The sequence below is a fragment of the Euleptes europaea genome, chromosome 1 (genome assembly GCF_029931775.1).
Source record: "Euleptes europaea isolate rEulEur1 chromosome 1, rEulEur1.hap1, whole genome shotgun sequence".
Lineage (NCBI taxonomy): Eukaryota > Metazoa > Chordata > Lepidosauria > Squamata > Sphaerodactylidae > Euleptes > Euleptes europaea.
Window position 1 is genome coordinate 115,428,026 of NC_079312.1, and position 19,703 is coordinate 115,447,728.

The window sequence follows — 19,703 nt, forward strand, 5'->3', positions numbered from 1 at the left end:
TACATGGTTCTATCTGTCCCTTCCTGTATCATCCAGGCCTGGTGCAAAACAAAGAAGGGGTCCGACTGAATGCGCCATCTCTGGATAAGATCCCAAATCGTCCCCCTGTTCTACAGAGCTTGAACTCCCTTATTATGAATGTCTCGGTAATCCTAGTTTTTGGCTCTGGCTATTCTTCGGCTATGCAAAAAAGAGCACCCAGACTCACCCTACGCATGACACCAATGGCTTCCGTAGAAAGGAAGCGGGGATAGCGCACTTCATCATTCACAATGCTGTCAAACACTTCTTCTTCATCATCTCCAGGAAACGGGGACTATAAGGTCAATGGAGACAGGGTAAGATGATGGAGGCAATACTTAAGCCAGGCTTGTTAATCTCCCTCAGACTGGATTTCTATTACCCTCACTTTTCTATGCCAGGCCCCCTTTAAAGTCTCACATAATCTTCCGCTGAAAACAGCACTTCCCACATCATCACACACATCCCCTCTAAGCCAACTCTATCCATTCCAGCCAACTGTAAAACCAGCTTCTTGCATGGAATAAACCTAGCTTAATATGCCCAAGATGGGAGACCACCAAGGAAGACACTGCAGAGGAAAGGCACTGGCAAACCACCTCTGCTTCTCGCTTGCCTCGAAAGCCCTTTGCTGGGGTCACCAACAAGCTGGTTGCGACTTGATGGCACTTGTGTACGTAATATTCTCCAAAATGCCCTCTTTTTTATTTTCTCAAACAGGATATAGATATCCAGCCCTGCCTATGCCTCCCTGCCAAGTATCCAACCCTATTCTCTGACACACCCCTGTGTCCTTTTCCTTGGCTACACAGGCGGGACTTACCTCCCCTACAAGCATTTCATATATTAATACACCCAGGCCCCACCAGTCCACTGCTCGCGTGTACGAAGTGTCTGTCAGAACTTCAGGAGCCAGAAACTCTGGTGTCCCACAGAACGTGCTGGTGCGGTCAGCATAGCCCATCCCTGGCAGCACAGAACAAAGCGACTGTTACAAACATGGTTCATTCACCCGCATCCCTGTTCAAACACCCTGCCCCTTCTCGGGGGCAACTGCAGATCGTTTGAATGCTCAGCAGGATGGCTGCTAGCTCACTTTCACTTCTGCAGGGTGTATTTTATTTGCACTTGGATTTAGGGGATCCTTGGCCTACTGTGGCGACATCTATTCCATCCTAAACAATCACCTTCCTTGCAGAGGCCAAAGTCTGCTATCTTCACAAAACCTTCCTTGTCCAGCAATAAGTTATCCAGCTTCAGGTCCCTGTAAAATAAGAGAACCTGAGGCAGAATTCTGGAGAATCTATTAGTAACTGCCTTAATGGAAGCGCAGCAGAGTGAATCTTGAATTTACGTTTTTAGTGTCGAGATGCTGTCATAATGACCATTATGTGGTCTTCCACAAGAGAAATAGGACGAGCAATGTTCATTCTGATAGCCCACCACCCCTAGCGAAAAGGGCAGAGAAACTAGTGCAGAGCATTAAGAAGTGCAAGGATGCAGAAACGACAGTGGAAGGGAAGGAAATTACTAGGACAATGGCCCCCGCTGGGTGTCACTTACCTGTATACGATTTTGTGTTCATGAAGGAACTGCAGCCCTAGGACAACACAAGCAGCATAAAATCTGCAGAAGGCAACAGAGAGATTTTTTTCAACAAGAAGCAGTGCCCAAACCTACCCTGGAAGGCATCCGTTACTACGGTGTAAAGGCTCCAGGGAAGTGGAACCTGGGAGGGAGGTGTGACACAGTGGGTGAAGAGAAAAGGGCAGGAAACTAGATCTCCTCGTTGCGTGCTGAAGAAGAGCGGCATAAAATCGCACCGAGCAAGATGCTCTTGGAAAAACTCTTGCCCCGCTTCATTCTGCGGGTATATGCAGATCCCTCCCCAAACACAGAACTTACGTAGCACGTGGCTCGGTGAATACATCTGTGTGGATGTGCATCATAAGGTCTCCACCGGCTGTGTATTCCATTACAAAACAGACATGCTGGGGTGTCTGGAAACAGGCAAAGAGGTTCACCAGGAAGGGGTGCCGGGCACGGGTCACAGTCTCAAATATCCGTTTCTCACACATCAGGCTGGTAAGGAGAAGACCATGTCAGGACAAGGGTAGCCATAAGCTGACTTGAACCCACCCATGTGAACCATTACTTTTACATGACCTCCTCTGGAACTCTATAGACACATATACTCTAAGCCTCACATACACAGACTGGAAGGGCACAGGCTCCATCTCACTCCTATCACACATATTTAGAAGCAGAGACCTACTTGGTCCAGACAGCCTTCTTACTCAGTGAGTGAAATGCAAAATATACATAGAGTAGAGAACAGAAATTTTATTTGTACCAGGGTGACCTAACACACTGATTGATGAATATAAATCCTTAGAAGCCTGGCATGAAATACAAGGTGGGAGATGTGAGCCATTTTCTAGTATACATGGAATAAATATTTTTACAAGAAGCCACATAAGACAAAAAGGGCTTGTATGTATTTTCCACCTTGCATTATGAAATTAGATTGTTCTAATTTCATGTATTGTTCTAATTTCATGTATGACCACTGAGGAAGGCCTATATGAGGCCAAAAAGTGTCTGGTCCTAGTTTGGCCCTACTTTGGTCATTGTACGGTTATACATCAATTGTGTATGTGTTTTATGTATTTATTTATTGTGAATTACTAGCCTACTACATAGGCCCTGTGTTTTTAACTTTACTGTGCACCATATAAAAAATTATATATTTGTAATTTTAACATCACAAGCATACATACATAAACACAATTTTAAAAAACATTTAAAACACAATGCTGAAATTAATAGATTTGTCTATAAATGGCGCCATATTTATTTTTCCTTCAAGGAAAGATGTCATTACTGTGGCTGTCACCCCACCATTCAGTTTGACGTCAGACCTCAAGGGGAAGGAGATGGACAAGATCAACACAAGGGGAGGGAAAAGACAGGAGGGGATGACCAGGAAAAGGGAGAAGAAAAAGAAGGGGGAAGAGGGGAAAGGAGGTCAGCTCCAGATGGATACTCTCACTGCCCTCAACCAAGGGGAGGGGCTGTGGCTCAGTGGTAGAGCATCTGCTTGGCATGCAGAAGGTCCCAGATTCAATCCCCGGCAACTCCAGTTAAAGGGACAAGGCAAGCAGGTGATGTGAAACACCTCTGCCTGAGACCCTGCCAGTCTGAGTAGACAATACTGACTTTGATGATTCAGTATAAGGCAGCTTTGTGTGTTCATAGGCCGGGCGGAACATCTCTGTCTTGCAGGCCCTCCAGAACTAAACCAGGTCCTGCAGGGCGCAGGTCTCATTAGACAGAGAGTCCCACCAGGTTGGGGGCCGAAGCCAAAAAAGCCTTGTCAGCAACTACACACAGTTCCCAATGCCTTGTCCAATCTACATGCAGTTTTATCCTCATTTATATGAGGAGGCATTGTACTACTGGAAACATGTGGCTGGTATGCACATGGCTGGAAGGATCAAGGACAGGAGTGAAGGGAGGAGTTGAAGTGGAGCCGGTGGGAGCCAGTGGGGTGATGGGATGCAGGAAATGACGGCAGCCTTGGAGGTCCTACACCTATCTGACTGGAGCCACGTCTGCTTTGAGCCCTAGTAATAGTATGCTTTTTTTCAACCTGCTTGCACACATATTCTCCTCCCCTTGCATATGTTAAGTGCGTGTGCAGGTGTAGTCTTATCAAAAGAACACTACACAAGCCCAATATTACCTTAGCTTGTACCCCAAATTAAACACTAGTGCTGCACCAGAAATATCAAACAATCGAAAAAGGGTAACAGATCCCCAGCCACCCCCAGAAGCACTACCTTTCCTGACTGCTAGACAGACTCACCTCTCCACTTCATCCCTCGCGACAATGTCGCCCTTCTTCAAGGCTTTGATAGCGAAAAGCTCCCCTGTCCGGCGCAGCTCAGACAGCAGCACCTACATCCAAGATGAACACCAGCAAGACAAGGTCAGCGGTAGTAAAGCCTTCAGTTAAGCGCAATAAGGGTCTTCGGGATATCTCAGCTCAAAGAAGGAGAAGAGTTGGTTTTTATATGCCAACTTTCTCTACCAGCTTACAATCACCTTCCCTTCCCCTCCCCACAACAGACACCCTGTGAGGTAGGTGGGGCTGAGAGAACTCTAAGAGCTGTGACTAGCCCAAGGTCACCCAGCTGGCTTCATGTGTAGGAGTTGGGAAACAAATCCAGTACACAAGATTAGCTTCCGCCGCTCATGTGGAGGAGTGGGGGATTGAACCTGGCTCTCCAGATCAGAGTCCAGCACTCCAAACCACCGCTCTTAATCACTACATCATGCTGGCTCTCAAAGACCAAAGTAGGCTCAAGCAGAAGAGGCAATTTGGTCCTCTGTCCCATTCTGCAACTGGTAGACAGGTGCCTGGAAGCACAGGGGAGAGAAAATGAGCCTGTGGGTGGACATGCAGTACTTACTTTGCCAAAATGGCCACGACCAAGAACAGCTACAAATTGAAAATCATCCATAGTGAGAGGCGTTTTTCTGAGGTTGCTGCTGAGAGAAAGTGCAAATCATGGACATTTCCCACCACTCAAGACTGAGATCAGCCAGGCAGAAGAACAGGTCATCATAACCAACATCGACATACGTGAGATCAAGAGGGACAAATTAATGGCCACTCTAGAGGCATAATGGGTTTCTACTATATGCTCCCTACACAGGTAGGCAAACTGGCCGAAACATTATTCTTGTATACAGGCTGAGTAAGACAAGGATTTTTTCATGCATCCAATATGATAAAAGGGCCTGTGTGGGGTGAGTGGAAAGTATGTTGAACTGAGCCATGGCCACCATCGTTTGCCCCACACAGCTTCAGAAGAAAGTGGACTCTGGATGCATGTAGCAATTTATTTCCGTATACCCCGCCTTTCCTCATGGTTCAAGGTGGCCAACAATAATAGTTAAAAACATCTTCAGTTAAAACCAGAATTAAATAACAAACCCCAGATTTCCGCCTCCCTAAAAATATGCATGCCATTCAAACCGCTTGAAATACCCTGGAGCCGAGGGGGGAGGACAAACAAAGACAAAGTGGGGACTGACAAATAGTTTCTCCTCATTTTGCCTTCAGCTTTAACAACTTCAGCTTCCCACGAGAATCCCATTTGCAGACGCAGTGTAACATAGTATGGGCACTGTGGAGTCAAAGCCAATATCCCTAAAACGCTTGTGATATTTGCACATACACATTACAGGAAGCGCAGCAAATCACCACAGCACTGTTACCCTGGAGAAACAAATGTGTTTTCCAAGCAACAAAGTATATTGTGCGTGTTATCTCCAAAACTGAAGCCATTTCTTGAAGGACAGATGAGGGAGAACTGTGCAAATGTTGCAATTTAGACTGATTTCCTGGGAGACTGGGTATTTCGTTTAGGGATGTAACTGTCCTCAATTCAATCCAGCAAGTCTCCAGGGCTATGGGCATGATCTATTGGGAGCAGGCAGCAACATAATGAGAGCAGACCAGTTCAGATGAAGGGGGCAAATCTAGGACACCGTGAGGAAATGTAACTACAACGGGTAAGTGACACAAGGAAAACAGCAAGGACCTGAATGCCGGTGTACATGTAGGGGGGTGGGGTGCATATTCCCTACCTGTGAAAAGTACTGTCAGACCCTCTGGCCTCGCCTCCTGGGCCCAGCTCCACCTGGAAAGGAATCTCATCCCCCACCCGTGAAGTCTGAAGAAACAAACAGATGAACAATTCAGAGAGACCTGGAGACGACAGCTGAAAGCAACATTCTGGAGATTATGCCACAGGAAACAAGAACTCCTGGTCAACCGAACCAAAGACAGACACTTACCAACAAGACCTTACTGGGTAATTCATTGTCATCCTGGTCCACTTGCGCGCTGTCCCCTTCCAAGCTCAGCTTCTCAATGGCAATGTCCCTGGGGAGGGAAAAATGCCAATCTGGAGAATCCAGGCAAAGCCAATGTAAGAACTGCTGCCTGGTGAGAAGGTGGGGTTTGGCAAGCAGTGCCCAGGTCCATGTCCCCAGAGCGTGCAGGCACCGCAGCATCCCATACCAGATGTAGACAGCTTCCTGGAAGGGCCGCATATGAACTGCAGGAAAATGTCGGTGCCTTGGGGAAAGGCCAGTGCTTGCTCAGAGAGAGAAAGATGCGACTAGGGGTGTGCATTTGGCTAAAGCTGAACCAACCAACCCCCCAAAATACCTTTTCAGTATTTTTCGGGTCTCCCCCCCCACAACGGCAACAATTTAAATGGAGGCAGCGGTGGACAGAACAGAGCTGCGAACTGGCCTTGGCTCAGCCCAACTAGCAGCTCTGCCCAGGCAGCCGCCACTCTGCCTCCAGGCTCCACAGGGGGCTCGGAGGCAGCTCTACACCCGCCACAGCTGCATACCTGGAGTAAAGTTAAATGGGGGGAAAGAGGAGAAATGGGGATGGAAGTGTAAAATTTGGATTCAGGTATGATAGATGCTAATTTTTTCCCGTTATGGAGGTTCGGGAATATCTGGGTTAACTAAAACAATTCAGGTCCATTAGATCTGAATCCGAATTTTACCAAATGTATATATGTGTGTGTGTGTGTGTGTGTGTGTGTGTGTGTGTGTGTGTGTGTGTGTATATATATATATATATATATCATGAATTGGAAAAAAAAAAGCAAGATTCTTATATTCTTAGCCTCTGTTTGAAAATAACAGGTTACATTACAGCCATTACAACGATGGTGAAAATGGTGGTAATTTTGGCTAAAAGCCTGTAAAACATGAACAGATGGGGTATTTGCATCAATACTGCCCCACAAAAGTATTGCCTCTCATACCCCCAAACCTTTCTTTCCTAGACCTTGACAGTAAAAGGAAAAGTAGTAACTCAAAATACAGGAGCTCGTAACAGAAGCTGGGATTCTTTGCAGTGCCAATTTTCTGCTGGCCGATAATAGAGGACACTCACCCAGAGTTGAGACTGTGCCTACCCTCTGGGCCAGATGTTGGGGTCATCTGTGTTGAGGGGCTATATGTGCCCGTGGTGTTGGCCGTGGGGATGACGCGTCGCAGGAACCGTACCCATGTGGCAATATCAATGTTCATCTGCCGGGCACGCAGGAAAGCCTTCCCTGAGAAGGACAAGACAGGGCGGGGGGGGAGGTAACAAGTCATATCAGTTAATGCGCTGTGATAACCCAGGCTGCCAACAAGCAAAGGATCAGGAATCACAAGTTAAAGGTGGCAGCTGGAATGCACAAGGCACATTAGCCAATGCTGAAGGCAAGTCCTCACATTTCATTAATGCAAACAGTTACTCATATAGTCATGAATGGCTTCGCTTTTGAAAGATCCAAGACTAATAATTAGACTGTTTCCCCACAAAACCTCACTGCCATTCCAAATATGAGAATACTGTGTACACAAATGCAAACATCTGCTCTGCTAGAAGATTTGTCATATGAGACGCAATCGCCTTAGAGCTAGCATGCCGCAATGACTAAGAACAAGGACTGTGACCTCACCTCAGCTACAAATGCATTGATTTAAATGGCCTTAACCTGCAGTAACTCTGAGTAGGAAGTGGCCTTAGGACAGCTGCTGTTCTCCCAGCACACAGATACCCTTTCTCTTTCAAAATAGAAGCAAGATTCATGCATAACAGAATGCCACGAGTTTCACCCCTCCTAATCCTCAACAAAAATACCGCCCAAACCTATCGTTCACCAAACATGACACTAGTCTACACTACAGTACCACAGTTCTATAGCTAACTTCTCTCTCTTGCTTGCTATCCTAACCTATTGTCAGAAATTCATGATTTCAATCCAATTTTTAAAACTTTGGCCCATTCCACACTAGTTGGTTAACCAGGAATCACCATTTTCTGATTGTTCAGTTCATTCATTGAGCGTATGTCCATTCGGTTTCATCAGACAATTCTTTGCATTTCTGCACTTTCTCCTTTGTTCTACCATCCTAAGATATGACTCGCAAATGCAATGCCAGGCCACCCTGCACGGACAGTCACAGCACTGCTGAAGTTTTTCGGGGCTACTGTGTATGTAATGGAGAGAAATGCATCTCTTCCACTTTATGAATTCCAGTTGGTGGGGACCAAAGGAACACAATACTTCAATTCCCTTATTTGCAGCTTGTCATATTTATTGACTTCTTTTATAGCCTCCCTTTCTCACAGAAGTTCATGTAGCAAAGTAGGGCTTTACCACCTCTCTTCTGCAAAAAGCACTCTTGAGGCGTACATCCTCTGATGACAATAGGACTAACCATTGTTAATTAATGGGCAATCCAGCTGTAACTGGCCCAGGTGACCCCTGTTGCACATCTCACACAAATTTTGGATCTCATCCTAAACTGCACAAAGTACAAATGCTCAGGATCCTGGGAAAGCTATTTCATCGATCTTAGTAGTCACGCTGGGAAAATTAATATAATGCCTGCTTTCAGACTGGTCAAGGCACAATCTCTTTTCCACCTACACTCCTAAAATAAGAGGAGGGAAGTGTGAGATTCTGCCTGTCAGTCAGCGTTCAGCAACTGAAAACCCACGGAAGACTACCCCCATGTTGCAATGAAGGTGCACATAAGCTAGGGCTGCTCGCCAGCATTCCTTCGGGCAGAAAAACTGTTTTATTTTCATTGGATCTGTTTGCCAACTTTGTTTTCTTGTGTCTCTTCTATCTACAGAAATGCAATGTTTTAAAATTGGCTCAATCAATCTGGAGGAAGTCTTTTGTTAAAACCATCCCAGGGAGCCGCAACACTCCACTGTATGCTACAACAAGATGCAACTGGAAAGAAACAAGTACTGAACTAAAGTCTCCCCTCCCTCCAGTTTGGCTGGGGAACATCGGCTCCTTGAAAGTCAAAGCTCTGATTCCCAGACGGCCAGAGAGAGAAGTTCAGTATATAAAAAAAAGATTAATGCTGCTTGTGATGGCAAACTACATCTGCGTAAGTGATCCCCGTCTTTGGAGGTCTTTAAGCAGAGGCTAGATGGCCATCTGTCGGGAGTGCTTTGATTGTGGGATCCAGCATGGCGGGGGAGGGTTGGGCTCACTGGGGATATGGGGGGAAGTAGTTGTTAATTTCCTGCATTGTGCAGGGGGTTGGACTAGATGACCCTGGTGATCCCTTCCAACTCTATGATTCTATCTGGGGAGCATAGTGTGGCATGTAGAGCAATATACATACACATCTCTCTCTTGTGGTATAGAGCCACCCTCTGGGTAAAGGAAGCAACCAAGTAGACCAGATAAGACTTGGTAGTGGGGTGAGTGCAGCTGCCCTCTAGACAGTCCTATTCCTTACCTTGCTGCTTGGAGAAGATTTTCTTCTGTCGCTGGAGCTTGGGAATGCGTTCGATAACAGGGTTGAAGAAAGTAACCTGCCGCAAGAGAGAGTAATGCAAGTTGGGAGATACTGGACTGCAGGCTGGGCAAGCCATTTCACCAATATTATTACAATATAAAAGGGGCCTCAAGTCAGAGGCTGTTGTGTAAGTTGCAAGGTGGGCCCAGATATAGACAGCGGCTTCTTGTAGAAGCAAGACTGACCAGACTTTCATCTAGAAGGATGAATTCTGTTTTCACCAGGGTCCAGCAACAAAGGCACAATTCTTCCTTTCTAGGCCTAGAATGGGTTTGCTCACTGCTCTCTCCGCTTCCCAAAAAGCTAGCCCCTTTTAGGGAAGCAGACCTTCAAGCCTGATCTCTGGCTTTTGACATCAAAATCTGACATAACAAGGAACTGCCAATTTTGCTTGCTAAACTGCGTGCTAAAACCTGGAACCCCTAACAACTCTAGATAGCACTATATCTAGTGGCCCATAAGGGTCAGAGCTTGTTGTTTCATCCAATTAACTCAATACAACAGAAGCTGGGTTGTATTGACTTCAGCATTTCAATTGTCTCCTGGGTAGTATCTCAAGGCCTATGTTAACCATAAGCATCGGATTCCTCTGGGGGGATCCGGGTTTGCGGATCCGCGGGGGTGGGAAAGGAGTGGGGGCAGGAAGCGGGGGTCCCGGCTTACCGGCTGCCTCGGCTATTGGAGACAGACATTGCTATGTTCACTGGGGGAAAAAATCCATGCACACAATCCAAACAACTAAAAGAACACACAAGGGTCTTAAAAATGTGAGATACTGCTACTATACAGATGGGGAGGGGGAAATGGTAGCCATTGTATAATTTTCCCTGGGCCAAAGGGTGCGGATTTACTCCTCTCCACATTTGAAAAGGCTCAAAACCATGAAGCTGGCATTTTATCCAGAGTGCAGGAAAGTTTAAAGGCATCCAAAACAAGCTACCTTTATATGTTCTACCTTGCAATTATAATCAACATATTTTAATCTTTGTTTTGCTTGGCTCTAGCTTTTTAATTGACACCATTTGACTTGAAGCTCTCACTGTTTTAAACCTTGTCTGCACACATTCTTTGTTTAAATCTGATTACCAGCGCCACAGTAAATACAAACTCATTATTTGTAACTTATGTGTATCGTAACAAGTTTAGCTTTCTTACACCTTCATCAAAGGCCATTATTATACCAGGCACACAGACGTAACCCTGAAGTTTATTCCACTGGGTCAAAACTTAACAGAAGTATTTCAGTCATTCATCAAGAAGAACTGGCTTTCAGGGATATAACTGAGCAAGAGTAAATCTGAACCCTTTAACCACTTGCGCTTATACATATTTCCTCCATCTTCCCAACTGAAGCACAAAAAAGACTGGGATGCTGTATCACCACCTTCTCTCCTTGGAACATGACTATAAATTTTTTCCTTATTAAGGTGAGGAGCAGAAGGAGAGGCAGACTGGAGAATATAACCAACTACTTTCAAATGGTAGTTATAATCTTACATCTAATTCTGAACTTGGCACCTGTGCAGATCTAAAAAACCCACAGAATAAGGCTGGGTATAGATCCACTACTGTGATTATATATTATATAATCAATTTCATTTTAAACTCTGCTACAATGCCCGATGCTTATTGTGCAGTAATATGCAAAGAACTTCTCTACAGGCTACAAAACTCAACCAACTGGTCCTGTACCTTCTGGTAAAAAGCCATATCCCAAATTCTGGCAAAAAGTTATATCCCAAATTACATCTGTGCAAGCTAATTTCTTACTGCTGCAGAACTGATCAGATATTATACTTTTTCACATCTTCCCCTGTTCACATTCACTGACCTTCCAAATGTCCAGACATACAGCTCCTCCATCTTAAGGCCCTCAATCTACCCAGAAGGACTTAAATTATTTGTTACCTCTGCCAAGAGAGTTCCTTGTGGCTCCAACTCCAGGTGGATTTCATGACGTTGGTTGTCGAGGAAGTCTTCTAGCTTGAGGTATTTCAGGGCACAGAGGCTGCGGTAATCACGCCAGTATACTCCTATCTCCAGTTCTCTTGCCTGGTGCGGATATGAAGTGAAACCGTTTGTCAGAAAGTGGCAAGTAGGTAATGCCTCTAAACTGTACCCTCATCTGCCATACGAAGTCCCACCCCACAACTGTCCACCACAGTGTGCCAACAGTTCCTTTATTATATGCCTGAAGAACAGAGTTCTTGAAGGCTCAGTGCCAGTGAATACATTCTCAGGTGAGTTATGTCTTGAGGATCCATGCATAACGAACAATTTCCCCTGTTCGATCAGTATTTGACATTTGATGTCCCTTCGTAACTTTGGAGTTATGTTTGAGGACTTTGACAGCAAATAAGGGGTTGAGTATGACTACTCTCTTTGCATGCCTTTCCCACAGGGATGCAAACAGGAAAACTCATCTACCACTGCTCTGGCAACCCTTGTAATCTACAGAAATATCATGGAAGGGTGATGTCTTTGCACATACCCTCTCCAGCTCCACAGTGAAAATCTGTTTCCAGGCTTGCAGGCCACAGGGTTTCCAGGCTGTCTGGCCTACGACCGCATTGTCTAGCTTCAGTACAGCACTCACCTCATCTGTGAGAACAAAGGACAATCGACAGGATATCCGAGTAACAGCCAATAAACGCGAGGCAGCAAAATACAAGAATTCCATTGAATGGTGACTGAATAGCTTGGAGAAAGAAAGGCAGCAGAGACCTCGCTGTATGTTAGTTAGGCTAGAAGGCCCAACAGGACCCCCTTCTGTGCCCCTTCCCACTACCTGCAGTACTCGACCCCTTCCCTCACTTCAGTGGCCCCAAACCCCACAAGACTACTCACTGCTGACATCTTCAGTTTTGATGGTGGTCCTGCCGCTTACACTACCACTCCGGCTGTACAAACCTCGCCCGCTCCGGCTCATGAAAGAGGGCCGTGCTTCACCGGGGCTGTTGCAAGGCAGAGAGACGGTGGAGCCACGGCTACGTCCCGGGACAAGCTCCAATAGCCCATTGCATCCCAACAACTGCACCTCCAGCGTGCCTGCCAAACAAGAGACAGCTCAGGATCCCAGAAGAAGACCTGGACCCTGCTTGGGAGCTTGCAGAGCACAGCACTCCCACACACTACCTCAGTATTAGGAGAGGGGCTGTGGCTCAGTGGTAGAGCATCTGCTTGGCACGCAGAAGGTCCCAGGTTCAATCCCCGGCAATTCCAGTTAAAGGGACCAGGCAAGTAGGTGATGTGAAAGACCTCTGCCTGAGACCCTGGAGAGCCGCTGCAGGTCTGAGTAGACAATGCTGACTTTGATGGACCGAGGATCTGATTCAGTATAAGGCAGCTTCATGTGTTCATACCCACTTTAGCCATAAGTGAGGGAGAGAAGACTGGGGTGGGTGGGAATGTAAGGTTAACAAAGTACATTATGATTACTAACTATGATTAGTGGGGGTCACTGTAATGAAAATTCTGTTAAGAGTACGGAGAGGGACTGGGTAGCGCACTGACCTGAGCCAAGTCCATAGGAAATGCTGTTACCTGTCAGTGGAGATGGCTTTGAAAGGGTGTTGTACTGGTTGTGCTGGTAGGTAGTGGTATTGCGAGCACTGAAGGCAGGGGAGGAGGCGAGGATGAGCTCCTCTTTGATGATGCAGCCCTTTGGGTGATCTTCGGGCAGCTCACCGAGACGCTGCTCCAGAGCGTGGCGCAAAAGGTCCAGCTTCTGGCTTGACTCATTCAGCTTGGTCTGCGCCTACGGAAGAAGGCCACATAGTTCAGGTTCAAGTATTAATCTGTTCTCTACCTTCTTGCTCCCTCTGTCTTTCTCTTAATCTTGCACTACCAACTTCCCTGGGATATTAACAAAGATATGTAGACAAAGTGCCCTTTCGTTTGGAAAAGGCCTGGGTTCCTGAAATCTCATCCCATTGTTAGTTCAATCATTCAGTTTTACAATTGGAAAGCCAAAAATGCAATAATCTATCCAGATCTACATCCGTATGCGTTGCAGTGGTCAGAATCAGGTTCAGCAGGTCAGGGAACTGTGTAATAGCAAAAAAAGAGCAAGTGAAGGGTATGGCCCTTGTAATCAGTTTCTGCCTGCCTCCGGTTATGAGAATTAGGATACATATGGCATAATTATTGCGATGAACAGTTGATGACATTCCCATTCTTTGAAAGTTTGCTTGTTTTTCACTAGACAACTATATTAACAGTGAATCCCACAGGTGAAAATGCATGTATAAGAAGGAGAGGGGAGTTGGATATAACTATAAATCTATTACATGCTATCATACGTTATGGGGAAGATGATGAAGAAGAAGACGATGAAGAAAAAGAAGATGATGAAGGATATGATGATGATGAAGAAGGAGATGAGGTTGAAGAAGGAAAAGGAGATTATGATGAAGAAGAAGAAGGAGATGATGATGGAAAAGAAGAAGAGTTGAGTTTTTATATGCCGACTTTCTCCACCACTTAAGGAAGATGCAAACCGGCTTACAATCACCTTCCCTTTCCTTCCCCACAACAGATAGCCTGTGAGGTAGGTGGGGCTGAGAGAGTGTGACTAGCCCAAGGTCACCCAGCTGGCTTCGTGTGTAGGAGTGGGGAAACAAATCCAGTTCACCAGATTAGCCTCCGCCGCTCATGTGGAGGAGTGGGGAATCAAACCTGGTTCTCCGGATCAGAATCCACTGCTCCAAACCACCGCTCTTAACCACTACACCACGCTGTTCTATGCTTTCCCCCCAATTCATCCATAATTGTATGTCTGTCTCCTTTGTGCAACCCCAAACTGAGTACTGCTGCTCGTTACCTCGGAGATGGCATGTCGGTCCTGCACTTTGCTGGAGCCCAGAAGGCGCAGTACATTCTTGGCCCCCTCAGACACAGCATGTTCCACCCGGAAGTGATGTCGCAACTCCTCAATCCTCAACTCTGTGGCACTCAGATCAGTGTTACCTGCAAGTATCATTGGTATTGTCAGGATCCAACACTTGTGATTAGGGAACAGCAACTATTTCTGCGTCAGACAGTGGGCTTTGCTGTAGAGGGAACCCATAGAATCCCAAGCCTGAGAAAACTGGGCTTCGGAACCAGACCGAGGTGGGGTAGAGAGATTTCTAAAATCTCTCCGGAGAGTATTGCTCCAGCTCCTGAAGGACTCTCTAAGGACTGAAGGCAGGGGGATGGCTGGCCTTTGTTGAGTGGCTGCCTGCCTGCACTGAGAAAGTCTGCAGGGCACAGGGGCGGCTGTCTTCATCATCCTCTCCTTCACCTTGCCCATCTTCCACATTCAGCTGCACCTCGTCGGCCTGCATAGCCTTGCGGATCTGCATGCGGATTATATTGATCTTCGTCTTGCTGTCCTGTAGCATCTGCTGGGCTGTCTGTAGCAGCTTCCGATCCTAGAGGGCAGACCAGGTGGGGTGCGATTACCAAGGACAGGATAAGATAATTAGCCGTTACAATGGGCGAAAACGCATGGGAGGTTTTGCCTTGGATTTGCTGCTCTCTAAATGCACATTTTACCCAGCCAAGTTCTCAAAACTCAAAAATAAGCCCCCATGCAGAGTTTTGAGAATTCAGACGGGGGAAATGTGCATCGAGAGAGTGGCAAATCCAGGGCAAAACCTCCCATGCATTTTTGCCCAATGAATCCAGACCCAAGGGCAGAACCCACCAGTTTGGTTCCCTGTGTCTCTAACCTACAGAATAAACAAACACTTCCCACCCAAACCTGGGTATAACTCAAGTCCCCACATTTCTCCACACACTGTTCAGAGAGCTGGAAACATGTCCTAGTCCATCTGTAGTGTCACTGGCCTCTGGTTTGAAAAGGGGATCTATCTGAAATGGGAGCAGGAAGAAGACATCTTGCTTCTTCAGCCAAAATTGTTTCCACTATGTAGTTAAAAAAACCCAACTCCTGCAGTTTGCAGGTATAAAATCAAAGTAATTTTTTGTTTTTTTCAACTCCTAAAATACTGCACACTGAAACTGTATGGGATCATGATACAAGAAATCCAAATTAGTCACAGAAGTGTCTGCCTTTCCGAAATTCAGAGACATGAGAATGCCAACTGTTGCAGTCTTTGTTTAAAGGAAGGTTAACATGAAACAAGCAACAGTATGCAATATTTGGACTAACTCTGGCTGCACAGACAGGTACAAACACCCCCTTAATCCGAATGGAAAGCTATTTTTGTACCCAGATGTTTGTGGCTTGTTTAGTCATCTCAAATAAATCTATTGGGGGGGGGGGGATAAGAAACATGTCAACTGGCAGGGGCTTAGACTGCTATGGCTACCTATAAACCAATTGTTTGTAATTAAAAATGCAATCAATCAGACGGCCATTTCTGACACTGCTAGAAGCAAGAGGCATAGCTTGCATGTAAAACATCCTGGACTCAAGCCCTTCATCTGTAGCTCAAGGAATTTGAGGGAGCATAACCAGGCTACTTCCCTTGTGGATGCTCTTTATAACATATCGGTTGAAGGGCAGCCACACTCGCCTTGTCAGTACATAGGGACTAGACAGATCAGCAAACGCCTTTGACAGCTGTTACAAGGAGATGGCGGCAAGGATCACGCACCCACCTTAGCAGCACCATTGTCGTACATCTGGATCATGTTCTCCGCCCCCTGCTTCACCTTCAGCTCAATATTGAGCTGCTTCTCCAGGCCAGCAATGCGATTTTTGGTAGCTGTTGATCGGCTCAGGCTGCCTGGTGACTGGGGAGCGACTGGGAAGATAACCACAAGCAGTGAGGTTAATGCCAGGGTACAAATCCTAAAGCACCAAGGGAAGGATAAGAACATAAAGAACATAAGAAAGGCCCTGCTGGATCAGACCAAGGCCCATCAAGTCCATCAGTCTGTTCACACAGTGGCCAACCAGGTGCCTCTAGGAAGCCCATAAACAAGACGACTGCAGCAGCATTATCCTGCCTGTGTTCCACAGCACATAATATTACAGGCATGCACCTCTAATCCTGGAGAGAATAGGTATGCATCATGACTAATATCCATTTTGACTGATAGCCATGGCCAGTATCCATTTTGACTGATAGCCCTCTCCTCCATTAACGTGTCCACTCCCCTCTTAAAGCCTTCCAAGTTGGCACCAATCACCAGGGAGTTCCACAATTTAACTATGTGTTGCGTGAAGAAATACTTCCTTTTATCTGTTTTGAATCTCTCACCCTCCAGCTTCAGCAGATGACCCTGCGTTCTAGTATTATGGGAGAGGAAGAAAAGCTTCTCCCTGTCCACTCTCTCAATACCGTGCATAATTTTACAAACCTCTATCATATCTCCCATTAACTGCCTTCTTTCTAAGCTAAACAGCTTATATGTTCTGTGCATATGCTTTGTAAGGCTGATGGTTCCTCTATAGCATAGACCATCTGGGACAAAGAAATGTACACAGCCTTACCTTTTTCATCATTATTATACAATGACAGAGAGAGACATCCTTACAAAAACAATGTTTTTTAAAAAACATACATCACTCTTGGACAGCTGCACCTCAAGAGTAGCCATAACAGTTACAAAATAATAATTGTCTGTTTGATCTGAAATTTGATGAAGTATGAAATCGGAGCTTCTCTGTGACAACAGGGAAATATTACTGCTCTTTAAATGTTAAAATGTAAAACATCAGCACAATGTAAAATGTTGTAAAGTAGGCTGTCTAGAAAGAGGATTCTCTCCCTGTATTCTCTGCCCAAAAACACACTGGCTGTGAGAACGGCAAGGGAAGGCAGTTGAATTCAGCTACTAGTTAGCATGACTGGGATTCAAAGGGAAAACGATCCTATAGGTATGGGCAGAGTATATCAGCATGTAATTTAACTGATATTCCATCAAACTGATCACGTTAATACTCCTTCTATTCTGTTCTGGCCACTGCTGTCAGGGAAAGAAACTCTTTCTGCAGACACGGACCAAAGGTTTTTTAGAAAGTAAGAGGCAACATTCAAACTATGTCTTTTAAATTCTGGTCCTTAGTCGACATCATGTGGAATCAGTGTTAGGCAACTGTGTGGCCAGAACACTCCTCATTATTGCGTGTTTTTCTTTTCTTTTAAGACAAAGAATAACTATCGGACTGGGAGCCTGCTCTTGTATAAGACTGCCAGCACTGCTTGGTATTCACTACTGAGCAATGTAGTGCAAAACAAGCCAGCTGGAATGAAAGAAAAGGGGCAGCTCAATCTTAAAAGCCAGTATACCAGTAAATAAATCCTAGATTTTCAGAATGCCCCGTCAGAAAAAACACTTGCAGTGCTGTCAGCAAGAAAATACCACAATCCCTAGGCTAAATGGGGACAAGCTTGTGACTGGATCAAATCAATAATCCACCCAGAACTCTTATTATCGTCTGTGGTGGGCAAAACTGGAGGGCCATCCGCCAAGGAACTGCCCCTTCACAAGAGTGGCAACGTTTCAACGTAGCATGGGCTACTTGCCTGAGTCTGGAAGGAGCTCTGAGCCTGGGGCCCCAACTCTTTATTACAGATTTTTTGGGTGAAAAGGAAATGGCCGCACCCAGGCCCTGAGCTCTTTTGGCCCAGTTGTTTCCTAAGCCGACTCTGTCCTCCTCCCCCTTTTTCTGTGGCCTGTCAGGTGGAACTGCAACCACTTCCTCTTGCAAAGTCACAGGCTGCTGTATAGTATACATCTGGTACAGTCCCAGTTTTGTGTAATGAACTAGCTTGGATTGGACACGCTAGAAAAACACAAACTGCAGAGCTAGGAGTTGGACACGGAAGGCAGGACTGCCACAGAAAGACAGATCTGGTTGTGGGTCCCATGGGCTTCACAGTTCCTTTGCCCTTCTCTGCTATAGTCGGTTGCAGGTAGGGCTGCCAGCTCCAGGTTGGGAAATACCTGAAGATTTTTGGGGCAGAGCCTGAGGAGAGCAGGGTTTGGGGAGAGACTTTAATGCCATAGAGTCTAATTGACAAACCAGCCATTTTCTCCAGGTGAACTGATCTCTATCAGCTGGAGATCAGTTGTAATAGCGGGAGATCTCCAGCTGGTACCTGGAGGCTGGCAACCCTAGTTGCAGGAGAAATGTTCCTCTCTCTGACCACAACCATAGAAGGCTAATGTTCCTGGAAAAACTGCAGGTATGGAGCAGCAAACAAACAAGTACCGCAGTGTTCGAAAGTGTAAGGTTTCAACATACCAGACAAAAGGCTCCAGGAGACCAGGGTGGGGATGTATAGGAACAGCTATAAGCAAATAATACTTAGCAAACTAAACTGAGTTCTCTCACACATGCACTCTCAGCTTCACTCAGGCTTTTATGAACAGTCAAGGGCTGTAGGTATCAATGTATGGGAGAAGTATGATTTGATACTCCTGCGACTGACCAAATGCCCCAGATAGCACTAAACTACAGATTATTAAGATTACTCATTTTCAGTTCAGTTTTCCAAACTACTCCACCCATAAGGTAAATGTAATAACATTTTCCAGATATCCCCACACGGAATCTGAAAGTGAATACAACCACAAGAATGATTCCTGGATAACCAAAGAGCAGGAAAGTGCATGACTTCTAACACAGCAAGGCATGTCTCAATAGCTGCAGGGACCAAGGTATTGGACTATATTGTTTATTTCTGTAGAATTTGGCCTGTGTCTAAACACAGTTTTCTAAAGCATCTGAAGAATAGCCAGATGAGCTGTGTTGCACCGGCATGATTCACACGGCAAAGACAAACCATAACATCAATAAATGCCTTGACTCCAGGTTTAAAAACCCAACAGCCTGCACTAAAGCCTTTTATTAATTTGTACTCAAAACAGATTATCTCTCCATCTGCTACAAACCCTTTCTGGAATGCAAGTAGATATGCCAGCCTGATATCATTGGGGTGATTTCTTTACTCACATATAGCTTTTGCTGAACCAACTGTTCTCTTGGAAATGCCTACCACCAAATTAGAGACGAACGCACACTACCAGTTTGGCTACCACCAGAGGTACTTTCGAAAGGCTGGTTTGTTCTTTAATAAGGGAAGTTCATCATAACATAGCTTAAGAGTCTTTTCTCCCAATGTCCCCAGATGGAATCACCAGGAAGCCAGAAAGAGCCTTAAATTCACTGACAGCTGGCTATAGCCTGTGCACCTAGTCACAGCCCCCCCCAGTCTTGTACTTCTGCCTGCCCTATGTCCCCAATGCTTAATTGACCCAATCACAAAAATCAGCATAGGAAGCCAAAATATAATGAAGTCTCCTAT

The 19,703-nt window shown here is 45.7% G+C and overlaps 1 protein-coding gene across 2 annotated transcripts in view; it reads right to left on the bottom strand.

The window, feature by feature from the left end:
• The window catches only part of PKN1 (protein kinase N1), a 75,102-nt gene that overhangs the window by 1,137 nt on the left and 54,262 nt on the right, over positions 1-19,703 (bottom strand). Inside the window, exons 3-20 of one of the 2 annotated variants that reach the window (XM_056860862.1) lie at positions 16,045-16,190; positions 14,720-14,849; positions 14,258-14,403; positions 12,979-13,192; positions 12,283-12,483; positions 11,927-12,036; positions 11,344-11,487; positions 9,376-9,451; positions 7,013-7,175; positions 5,890-5,977; positions 5,680-5,765; positions 4,497-4,572; positions 3,890-3,981; positions 1,927-2,103; positions 1,585-1,647; positions 1,209-1,285; positions 845-987; positions 209-316 (exon numbers count right to left, since the gene is read on the bottom strand). In XM_056860862.1, the coding sequence (XP_056716840.1) occupies positions 209-316; positions 845-987; positions 1,209-1,285; positions 1,585-1,647; positions 1,927-2,103; positions 3,890-3,981; positions 4,497-4,572; positions 5,680-5,765; positions 5,890-5,977; positions 7,013-7,175; positions 9,376-9,451; positions 11,344-11,487; positions 11,927-12,036; positions 12,283-12,483; positions 12,979-13,192; positions 14,258-14,403; positions 14,720-14,849; positions 16,045-16,190 (2,240 nt within the window). Of the gene's footprint in view, positions 1-208; positions 317-844; positions 988-1,208; positions 1,286-1,584; positions 1,648-1,926; positions 2,104-3,889; positions 3,982-4,496; positions 4,576-5,679; positions 5,766-5,889; positions 5,978-7,012; positions 7,176-9,375; positions 9,452-11,343; positions 11,488-11,926; positions 12,037-12,282; positions 12,484-12,978; positions 13,193-14,257; positions 14,404-14,719; positions 14,850-16,044; positions 16,191-19,703 lie in introns of both variants that reach the window. The other variant, XM_056860854.1, reaches the window with a different exon arrangement.